This window comes from Panthera leo, chromosome D3 (genome assembly GCF_018350215.1).
Source record: "Panthera leo isolate Ple1 chromosome D3, P.leo_Ple1_pat1.1, whole genome shotgun sequence".
Lineage (NCBI taxonomy): Eukaryota > Metazoa > Chordata > Mammalia > Carnivora > Felidae > Panthera > Panthera leo.
Genome location: NC_056690.1, coordinates 35,300,870 through 35,312,877, shown reverse-complemented (window position 1 = coordinate 35,312,877; position 12,008 = coordinate 35,300,870). Strand labels below are relative to the sequence as shown.

Below are 12,008 nucleotides of genomic sequence, written 5' to 3'. Positions count from 1 at the left end.
AAATTAAAAGCATAAATAATACAGAAGCTTAAGAGACAACTAGTCTGCCCGAAGCAATAAGTGAGGGCCCTGAGAAGCCTATCTCTGAGAAGAAAATGTGTTCCATAGGATATCTAGCATACACTTGAGAAGCAGAATAATTCTTCAAGATTTGTTATAAGCTTGTTATCTGTGGTACAAACACACACACACACACACACACACACACACACACACTCCAAGAAAATTCCTAGCATAGAAAGTACAAGAAAATGCAAAACTTCAATAAGAAAATATTAGTCCTAGGAATTAAATATGGCAGTTGATTTGCCATTGTGAAAATTTTCACATCCAGAGAAGTAGAGAGAGTAGCATGATGAATTCCTATATACCCATCACTGGATTCAACAATTATCAAAAATAAGCTACATTCGTTTCATCTATCCTTTCCTCCCTTTCTTTTTACTTGGCACAGAATATTTAAAAGCAAACTACAGACAGTAAATAATTTTTACCCCTACATTCTTCAGTTTCAATCCCTAAAAGAAAATACATTTACTTTTTAAATCATAATGCCATTATGAAACCTACAAAATTAACAATAAGTTGTTGGTATAACCTAACATTCCAGTTCATAATCAAGTTTCTCCATTTGTCTCAAAAGCATGTTTGTATAGTTGATATGTTCAAATTGATCCAAACAAGATGCTTATATGGTATCTGGTTGTGTGTTGTTTTTTTTCTCATGCCACTTGATATATTGAAGAAACAGTATCAGTTTGCCTGTAGAATATCCCACATTCAGGGTCTAACTTTATTTCCTTGAGGTTGTCATTTAGCTTGTTCCTCTATCCCTCTGTATTTCCAGTAATTTGAAGCTAGTTGTTAAAAGTTTGGTTGGATTCAGGTTACAATGTTTGGCAAGAAGACCTGATAGGCAATGCTGTGTGAAATGTAGCTGTTTTTCAGTATTGTATGGAGTTCATGGAAAAAAAATTCATCTTATCTTAAAATTAGAAATATTTTCTTCTGATAATACAGCATTGGACAAGGAAATCCTATCATACTGTCTGCTTTTCAGTGAACAATGTTCATGGGGTCATGTTAAGGTAAACTGCTGTTTGCTGGTTTTCAACTTTCAAAATCAAGTATACTAAGACAAGAAGATTTCATTGTATTTAGGCAACAGAAGGTTTTTATTAAGTTTGTCAACATAAGTTAGGAGAAGTTGAGTGGGGAAAGTGGGAAGACACTGGCATCCTTATTTGCAAATGAGGGAATTAAGAGATGTGAAATAAGAATCAGAAGTTTAAGTGTATTTAAGACTGCAAAGGAGTATTCTATATTATTAGAATAATATAATTATTAGAAACACAAGAAAGAGGCTAGTGTAAATGAACTTAATTTTCATCTCTCATATAAGAGGATTAATAGATAAGGTCTAAGATGTTTTTACTGCTTCTGGTAAATTAACCATTTTTATTTAAATTCTCGTAGAGGTAACTACCAGAGAAACTTAAGAACAGACTTTTTTCTTTTTCTTTTTTCTTTTTGAGAGACAGAGAGAGAGGAGAGAGAGAGAGAGAGAGAGAGAGAGAGAGAGAGAGAGAGAGAGACAGGGAGACAGAGGATCCAAAGCAGGTTCTGCACTGACAGCAGAAAGCCTGACATGTGGGGCTTGAACTCAGGAACCACCTGTGGGATCATGACCTGAAATCAGATGCTCAACCAACTGAGCCACCCAGGTGTCCCAAGAACACTTTTAAAGTGGGTGTGTCTGGGGAGTGGAATTGGGGGTGGGAGGAGTGGAAAGCAATGTTGCTTCTTTATTGTACATTTTTCTGGACTCCGTGGTTGCTTTTAACCATGCACATTAAGGAAAGTAATAACTTTCCCCTTAGTCTTAATAACTACCCTAAAACGTGGTTTCATCAAGTAAGCTCTACTTTAATATAACCTTAGTTTTCAAATGTATGAAGACACAGGTCAGATATATAAAAGAATTAAGCACACATCAGAAAAAATCTTTGTACTTAGTAGTTGTAGATCTAGAGCACAATAGTAGTGAATTCTGCCTTGCCTGAAACAAATTGTATCAAAGTTCTATGCACCTAAAGGATTTGAAATGCTTGCCTTTTCAATGGCTGCCATTTGTTTCCTGATTTGAAGCCTCTCCTGACTGCCTTGTGCAGAGCCGGTTTCTTTAAAATTTAAAAACTTCACTGTAGTGATAGAATGGCACAAAGTAACAAACTGCCTCAACACAATGATAGTGAAAATAACCTCTGTAGCCAACTAAAGAAAAGCTAACAATGATAAACTTCAGGAGGATGATAGATGCTTTCCAGAGAAGTTTCCCTAATTGTTTTAAGCTGTGAGTGGTTAGTAACTTTCTCCCCAGAAATTAATCCATTGTACATAATGAATAAAGACAACTAAAGAATTTCCAGGGGTGCCTGGGTGGCTCAGTCACTTGAGTGTCTGACTTTTGATTTAGGCTCAGACTGTGATCTCACAGTTCGTGGGTTCGAGCCCCGTGTCGGGTTCTGTGCTGTCAGTGCAGAGCCTGCCTTGGATTCTCTGTGTCCCTCTCTCTCTGCCCCTGGTCCTCTCACACCCCCTCTCTCTCTAAAATAAATTTGTAAAATATTAAAAAAAAAAAAAAAAAAAAAGAACTTCCAGAAATTTTAAAAGGTTGCTTTTCCTGAGCAGGATAAATCGCACATGTCATTGGAAGATCAGATTTCATAACTCCCCATGCTTGAAAGAATTCAGAATTTGAAGAGTGCTTCAGACAAGAAATGGAGGGTCAAAATCTGCATTGCCTAAGAAGAGTTTCTAGTGATGATCTCTCTGAATGTAATCCTGGCTGTAAAGAGAAAGATATGTGAAAGCTTTAAAATCATGCCATGGAAAAATATTATCTAGATAGCAAGCATTTACTTCATGCATACTGGTTTTAACACAATGTATTCAGATTTAAATTACAGATGTTTTTGGCCTAAGTTTGTTAAATGCAAAAATCTCTCCCCTCAAAACTTTTTTGAATGTAATGAAATCTCTGGAAATGAGCCCTGAAGTTTGTTTAAAGTCCCAGTAGATATTGAGTTTAGCTCTTCCAACCATTGAGCTCTGTTGTTTACCTTTTCATCTCAGATTACTAATTTTCATTCATTATAAAATCTGGCAGAAGAATGAATTATGTATATTTTATAATTCACGTATTCTAAGTATTATTTGCTTTTCAGTGCCACTTAACGGTTATTTATAGAATGTGGTTATTGAAATCAGCAATGGATGTGAAATCAGACTGAATCATAATGTTGGCGTTAATCCTAGATTATATAACAGTGGACGAATGATTTAATGTATCTGGGCCCATTTCCTCTTTTATGAATAAAGGAGTCAGATTGACCCTTTAATCCATCATTCTGTGTCATCATCTAAATCATTAAGGTTCCTGTGTATTAAAAGATTTTATGAAGAGTATAAACAACCTCGTTATCCTCAGTTCTTGCCATGTCCCTTAAACAAGTAACATGTAGAAAACACGAGATGATTTTCCCTTCCACCTAAATTTATAAAATCTAGGAATTTATAAATTTGGTTTAACAGTTCAAAATTTTAGTTTGAGGAAAAAGAAAAACTCCATATTAGACCTAATAGATACTAAACCAAAGTGAAATATAATTTAGTTCTTAAAGTACAGTATTCAAGAAAGAAAATCCGGAGGGCTGTGTTCCAGTCATTAGTACTGCTAAACAACCTACCCCCAAATGTAGTGGCTTAAGACAATAATAATCATTTAATTAGCTCAGAACTCGCATTCTGGGTAGCTCCCTTCTGCTCCACAATATCAGCTGGATGTTGGGCTACTATTGCCCAAAGACTGGGGCTGATTAAGCATTTTCTCAGCTCTTCCCTTTGTAACAAAACACCTTGGAAACATTTTCTATAGTCACTATCGCTAATTCTCCTCTACCGGTTTTCCTTTTTAAGATTTTTTAAAAAAATAATTCTTTTTTTTTTTTTTGTTAAAATGTTTATTATTTTTGAGAGAGAGAGAGAGAAAACCAGCAGGGGAGGGGCAGAGAGAAAGGGAGCCAGAATCCCAAGAAGGCTCCACGCCATCAGCACAGAGCCTGACGTGGGGCTCAAACTCATGAACTGGGAGATCATGACCTGAGCCACCCAGGTGCCCCCAAAATAATTCATTTTAAAATAATTTCAAATATAGAGAAAATCTGCCAGAAGGGTGAAGATTCCTGTATCCCTCACCTAGATTCCCCAGTTACTAACATTTTATCGAATTTGCTCCATTGTTCAGTACTACTCCCTCTCCATATACGCATACCCAGCGCGCATGATCATTCATCCTTTTTTGAACCTTTAGAAAACAAGCTTTATACATGATATCCCATCACTACTAAATATTCTAGTCTGTGTTTTCTAACTAGAACATTCTCGTATATAACATTGTTACAACATTGCCATCCAGTCCACAAACTTCATTCATATTTTGCCAAATGTCTCAGCAGTATCCCTTGTGATACCTCTTCTGATCCAGGCTGCTATCCAGAATATGTGATGCATTTAGTTGTCATGTCTGTTCAGACTCATTCAGTCTGAAACAGTACTGCGGTCTTTCCCTTGAGAGTTTTATTGAGTAGAGACTTTATGTTATGTAGGATGATCCTGGAGTACTTTAATATGTTCCTCATTTGACCTCCACCCACAAGCTTTAGCATCCATTGATGACTCCCATCTGAATCAAACACCTCTATGATAATTGCCAAGTGGTGATTTTCTATTTCCTTCATTCCTTCTACATTTATCAGCTGGGCACACTACTAAAAGGAAGAGCTTTTCCTTCATTCATTTATTGATAATATAAGGACTCATTAATTCCTATTTTATTTGTCAGGTGGTAATCCATTACTATCATCATTTATTTTGACATTAAAATTGTCTACTTGGCCAGTAGGAGCCCATTCAAGTTACATCCTGTGTTTTGATATGTCCCATTATTCACTGAGCATTTCCTTACTTTTTGGGATAGAAAGTATCCCAGGGTCATTTTGTACTTTCCCTGACCTAGTTCTGGAATCAGTCTTTTCTCAAAATAGCTCTGGTCCCTCTTAGTGGAGGTTAGGTATTTAGAAAACAACATCTGGGCACTCGATGTGCTCGATGCTACAGGGGTGTCATCACTTCTAGGCCCTCTCAGCCAAAAAAGCTAGGAAGATATCTACATATATGTAGAAGCAGCCTAATTTTAATATGTTGGAGCTTTGATTGCAAGACAGTATTGCATGATATTCCAGTCAGGGAGAAAAAATAACTTTTATTTTCTTCGTCCCTTCTCCTCCAGGTATGTGCAATCCTAGAAACTATAGTGACACACCTCCAACCTCAAAGAGCACGGTGGAGGAGCTTCACGAGCCAATCCCTTCTCTCTTCCGGGCGCTCACAGAAGGAGACACTCAGTTGAACTGGAACATTGTTTCCTTCCCTGTTGCAGAAGAACTCTCGCATCATGAGAATCTGGTTTCCTTTTTAGAAACTGTGAACCAGCCACACCATCAAAATGTATCTGTCCCTAGCAATAATGTTCACGCACCTTACTCCAGTGACAAAGGTAACTGCCCACAGCTGACTTTCTATCTTGCCCCCTCACTTTCTGGGTGGTCTGTGAAACCTACAGTATCTTTGAGTTTGTCTAATCTTAAGTAAATTCTGGACTTTAATGACCCTAATCCCTAAGTAGATAAGGAGGCATGTCAGGCATATAGTCACCACTCCTTCATGGTCACAGTGATAGAGGTTGTGTTGGAAGATAGATAATCTGGTTCTAATTTTGATGTTTATTTGTGTTAGGTTTAAATTGTTCTTTCCATAGGATAGCAACAGTGCTGCTTACTTCATATAGCATTGCACACTGTCAGGTAATATTCAGAGTGTCCTAGGAAGTCACGTTTTTGTAATAGCATTGGTACCAAAAATGCTACTGAGGTCATCTGCTAAATTTCTTTATGAGCAAGTTGGTATTACAGACGTCTAATCTCCAGGTATAAACTGTCCCCAGTGCTGTTGGTCAGAAGGGGAACTAAATGAAAGAATGACTTGTATAACTTTGAGAACCACATTAAAGAACGCTTATTAGTGAGGATAGGTCATTCCTTAATGTAAAGGGCATGTAACTTTTATGAAATCTTTGATATTTTCAAGTAAAAGGCTCTGCACCATTTTACTGTGGAAGAATATGGCAATGATGAAGTTTTTATTTCTTAAAATATGAAATGAATTATGCATAAATAGTATAATTTGTGTTATTTCTTATTTGGCTTTTTGTTGTGCCCTCCCTTATAACCCTGCCTATCTGAAATAGTATGACCTTTGGATATCAGTAGTAAAAGCAAAACAGCATTTGTTAATGATACTCAGAGTAAGCATTCTTGTTGCTTTTTGGTTATACTACCTTAAGAGACAAATTGCAGATTTTGGAAAACATCAGAAATATATGGAATATGCCTTATTAAGGTATTTTGCTACCATTTTCTCCACTAAAATGTAATCAGTATAATAGGCATTCAATGATAATTCATAAATTTTGTTCAAATATCATTTAATTTAATAAAATAATTGGCAGGAAGCCAAGTTTCCTGGAAACACCAACTATCTTTCGAGACAAAGTTTCTCCTCTTTGACACCTTCTCTAGGTGCCCCTGCTCTTCCCTCTAGAGCAAATTAGCTCTATTCCTTCTCCCCATATTTGTGTTTTGACTTGTTGTCTGTTTTTAACTTATAGGTCTACCATTTTGTACTTAGTTCCTTGGATTCTCTCATTACTCTTTGAGTCCATAATGACCATTCCATAGTAGGTGATCCATAAATACTTGTTCAATTAATAAATGAAAAAAAGTTACTAATCACCTGGAGATTCAAAGCTCCCCTGTCCTGCTCAGTCCCTAGTCTGCCTGGTCTCATGCTATACTGGCCTTCGTGTTTTCTGTCTTGACCTGATCTCATCTTCTATAGCCAGTGATGGTTCTGCTGTCTCCTGCTGCCAACCTTTCACTGCAGCGGGACTGGCCTCCACTCCGTTCCCCATGCACACTGCACTGGTCTCCTTGTGACTTTCCTTATTTTGTTACCTGGTAACTTTGCATTTCATTCTTCTTCCTAATACAAGCCCGCTTTTTTCCATTAAACCTTTCCTTGCTATTCAAACGCCTGGTAATTTATCAGTTCTATAAATGGCTCTGTAAAATAACAGACTCTAATCACACACTCTCTATTAATATTTTTTATTGTCTTTATTTATTTCATGTACCCTATCCTCCTAGCTAGGTCATTATATTAAGCACCAGGAGAACTAAAAATTGAAACAATCAAAAATAGTTGTGTTGGAAAGCAAGACTAGAAATTGCTACTGATAACATGAGCGTTTTTAAATAGCTAATGCGGAATTGTGCCAAGTATTGCTAACCATTTTGCATCATTTGAATTAAGTTTGTTTTGTTTTTTTGTAAATTCTCAGTATAGGTTTAGAACAGTATTTTTCAAACTTCTTTTAACCAGAGAATTCTCTCCTCTAAGGAAATCTTATCAGAAATGCCCAATTTGAGGTGCCTGGGTGGCTCAGTCAGTTAAGTGTCCAACTTTGGCTCAAGTCACGATCTCATGGTTCTTGAGTTCAAACCCCTCATCAGGCTCTCTGCTGTCAGTGCAGAGCCCATTTCAGATCCTCTGTCTTCCTCCCTCTCTGCCCTTCCTGCTCGTGCTCCCCCCACCTCTCTCTCAAATATAAATAAACAGAAGGAAGGGAGGGAGGGAGGGAGGGAGGGAGGGAGGAAGGAAGGAAGGAAGGAAGGAAGGAAGGAAGGAAGGCCCAATTTAAAAGGCACAGCTCTGAAGCATAGCAAATGTTAAGCCTAGTAACCTTAACTTTGAGATCAAAGTCCAGAATCTGATAAAGTGACTAAGGAAGTCCTTTACCTTCTTCAACTGGAGTGGGGGACTCTGGCTTCTTTCTCAATATAATTAACAAATGTGATCTTTTTTCCTACACCTCATCCATTGTCCTGTGTAGACTAGCAGTAAGAGAACCAAGAATAACTATTAATATCAGACAGGTATTAAAGCATTTCCTGATTTTCCTCTTTCTTGCTCTGAGCTCTTAATTTTTTCTTTTTCAGAACACATGTGTACTGTGGTTTATTTTGATGACTGCATGTCCATACATCAGTGTAAAATATCCTGTGAATCCATGGGAGCGTCCAAATATCGCTGGTTCCATAACGCCTGCTGCGAGTGCATTGGTCCAGAATGCATCGACTATGGTAGTAAAACTGTCAAATGTATGAACTGCATGTTCTAAAGAAGGAGAAGAATGCAAACCAAAGCAATCTAGACAACAAGAAAGATATGAAAAACTATTCATTGAGCTCTACTGGTTGCACCAGCATGCTAGCTGGTTAAGAAGATAGAAAGAATTTGGATGGAGTTAAAGTATGACAAATCCAGTAATGTGTTAAATTATAATTATAACTGCTCTGGTTGATTTTATAGCCCACTGGCAATAAGCCCTTTCCTCTTAAATACATTTACAACTTTGATCGTATGAGAAGCAAGTACACAGAGAATTTCTTGAAAGATCTGAGGTTTTTTGACAAAGCCCGATGTCATTTTTTTTTCTAGCATTCCAAAAGCCTTTGGTTTTGAAAGTGTTGGAGCACATTAACATAAGTTATGATTTCTTCATATACTACTCCTGGGACACTGAGTTTTTCCAGTCGTACACCAGTCTTCACTCACTGTACCTTGTCTCATTTATCTCTTCTATAAATAGGGTAGATAGTCCGATGAGAACTCACATAAATTTCACCATTAAAGGCTTAATTTCAAACCTTGTAATGTTGGTTTTAGAAAGTAAATGCTTACTACATTTTACAGTTTAAAACTCTTACGTAGCAGAATCCATCCTGTAATACACATGCTGACAGAGCTTTGAGGAAAATTTCTCCTTCTCTTACATGCCCCTGCCCAAAGTGCTGATGTAGGTGAATTCTGACCAAGAATTGCAAGGCACACCTATGACATTGCATTAAATATTCTGCTAGGGTATAAAGAATTAGGAAGTTAAAGCATTTCTCAGACTTAAGGTACCACCTTACGGAACACTCAGGATGGGAAGTGCCTGCCAAATCAGACTCCACTTAGAGCACGAGGGAAACACTTCGTCCTGTTGTACAGACAGCGTGGGCAGAGCCTTGTTCCTAAGCTGAGTGACAGGAGGAGATAAAGAGGAAACTCACCGGCGTGAACAGGGAAGGTTGAAAAAGCGGGCAATTCTTATGGGAAGCAAACTTAAACTATTTTGTTATAGTGTAATCTTTGCTTTAGGTTTCCATCTGGATAGAATGTTCTCACTACAAAGTATAATCAGGCAGTGGGAGGTGAAGGGTATGCAATGAAAAAGAAATCTCTGTTTAAGATGATGTTAACTCCAAATACACTACAGACTATTTTGTTTTATATATTTCGATAATGATAAGCTTAAATACTATGTGTCCTTCATCGTAATAAAATCCCAGTCTTCAAGCATGAATCTAAAACATAAATATTTATATTACAGAGACTCTTGACTATACAAAATTATTAATTTTTCAGTACATTATGAGTTACAAGTAACTTGCAGGAATATCTTTTTTGTATGCCTAAATATTTTAGTACATAAAAATAGATAATGCTCTTAGACATTTTGTATTTGTATTCATTATATGAACAATAGTTACAAAATCATATGTAATATCATAATTAACTATCATAAAATCTAAAGCCTTAATACCTTTCTGTTCTTTCAGGCTACTCTAATGAATACTAAAGGTACTTTAGCCTTTTCAAAAACGTTTGGCCTTTAAAAAAAGAGTTAAAATTTAGCTCTTGCGTGTATTTTTTTTAATAGGAAAACATTGGGATATCCTTTTCTTACTTCCACCTAAAATGCCTCTGTTTAAAAGTGCCTTGAAAACATTTTGGCTTTCCTTCTTCATTAATGCCTACAAAGGTAATGGTTTTCTTAAAACCTTTTAAACTAAAAAAGAGAAAGTTTTAAAGGAATCTACATCCAGGTGCTTCATTTCCACTTTGGTATTCTTCAAAGTAATTTCATATCTATGAATATAGAAATCCTTCTGTGTTTATTGACAGTGCTTAATGTTGCCTTAACTATGACACTTTTTAACTGCATTTATTATCTTTATTAGGACTTCATTATTAAATTTTTAACTGTAATATCTCTTCTGCCCTTATACTGGGAAGGTAATTTCTTGAACCATTATTGTATTTGAACTGATTTTCCTTACATCTATTTCTCCCAGTAGAAATTATCCCTAAATGCAATGGTTAATTTCATATTAAATTTTGCTTTGTTTTTGTGGTTTATGAAGGGATTGAAAGACAGAGTTTACCTAAAAGATTCCATTACCAGTTTATAATGTATTTCAAGTTTTTAATAATAATGTTTTCCAAATTAAAAGTATAACATTTCAGAAGCCAGTAACCCCACTAAAATTTAGACCCTTTATTACTATTCTAGATGTGATTTACTTCTAACTTGAAGCTCTGGTAAAAATTCTTTTTTTTTTAATCAAAAATTAGGTTAACTATTTTATAACTAGATCAAAAAACCCCTAAATCAGTAGGTATTAGAAAAGCCATATATAAAAGTTTCTTTCCTAGGGTAAGACATGCCCCTGCTAGTTAGTTTTCCTGTCTCTCTTTGTCCCCATAACATCTAATTATTGCAGAAATTGTACTCAAAATAGTGGCACCAAATCAAATGATAATTCAAATAAAGTAAGTCTTTGTTTACATAGAATGCTATAAAAGAGAGGCTTTCATTTAGAAATAATATTTCTAAAGCTTTGGTAAGCTTTTAGAATATTTGAACAATTATTTATAAAGCAGAGTAGCATCAACATAGAGAAAAGAAACTAAAACTTCTGAAAAATGAGGTAGATATGAATAAGCCACATATTTAAAGTTCGTTTTTGTGAAAGCTTCCTTGAAGATTTTTAAAATCTATCCTACATTCCCCAGAGTCTATGTTAATTGTATTTCACATGATCTGCAACATGTAGAATTACGCATTTTTTTCTTTGGTTGTCCCTATAAGCAAAAGAGTATTTTAATAAAAAATTGAAATGACTGTGTCCTGCTTTTTGCTAACTTCAGTGTAGAACAAACACTAGAATAAATGTGACATTTCTGTCTAGTGAAGTTCTAGTTTGAGGGAAGCGTGTACCCTTCACTCTGGATGTCCCTACACATTGTGTTGAAACAAAGGCTCTTTAATAGTTTGCTCTCTGCTTTTTCATGCGCTTTGTTCCAATACGGGGGAAACTTTGAAATGAAATACTTAACATTCTCCTTGTTCTACAAGGCTCAGGAGATCTATCTGATGGTTGGAAGGAGTCACAGGAAGGTCAAGGTAGGAAAATCACTCCCCGCTCTCCCACAGTGACCCTCATGGGGTGACGTTATTAGAATTGAGAGCCATAAATGGTACCTTTATGATAGATTCAGCATTGTTTCCCAGAATCTACGTTCTGATAGCTTGGTGGACAGGGCTTCTAGAGAGGGGAACATTCTAGAGGACAGGTTGCCAGCCAAGTGATTTAACGGAATGAGAAATCTAAGGAGTTTGGGGGTAGAATTCATTTCAAGTAGGACCATACATTCGATGAGGAAAGTTGTTCTTTTGCTGAAGCTGTCCAGTGGCGGTGAGTCATGTGACCCTGAGAGGCAGAGGGTCTTGATCTGAAGATGCCCAGTGGAGCGAGATCCTCTCAGCCGGGGAAGCCAGCAGGCCGGCAGGCTGCAGTATGGCAGGCCCACCCAGCGGCCCACGCCAGGCATGTTCTGAGTTCCTTAAGCTGGCGGATGCTCCATTGGCTTATAGGTGTTAAGAGTTACGACTCTTATGCCTCTTAGATTTTTCCTAACCATTTGAAAAAAAATTCATT

The 12,008-nt window shown here is 36.6% G+C and overlaps 1 protein-coding gene across 4 annotated transcripts in view; it reads left to right on the top strand.

The window, feature by feature from the left end:
* Positions 1 to 11,191, top strand: part of TWSG1 (twisted gastrulation BMP signaling modulator 1) — a 72,509-nt gene extending 61,318 nt beyond the window's left edge. For all 4 annotated transcript variants that reach the window (XM_042910513.1, XM_042910514.1, XM_042910511.1 and 1 more), the window contains exons 4-5: positions 5,351 to 5,617; positions 8,178 to 11,191. In XM_042910513.1, coding sequence (XP_042766447.1) covers positions 5,351 to 5,617; positions 8,178 to 8,359 — 449 coding nt within the window. In that variant the 3' untranslated portion in view covers positions 8,360 to 11,191. The remainder of the gene's footprint in view (positions 1 to 5,350; positions 5,618 to 8,177) is intronic.
* Positions 11,192 to 12,008: the final 817 nt, after the last annotated feature.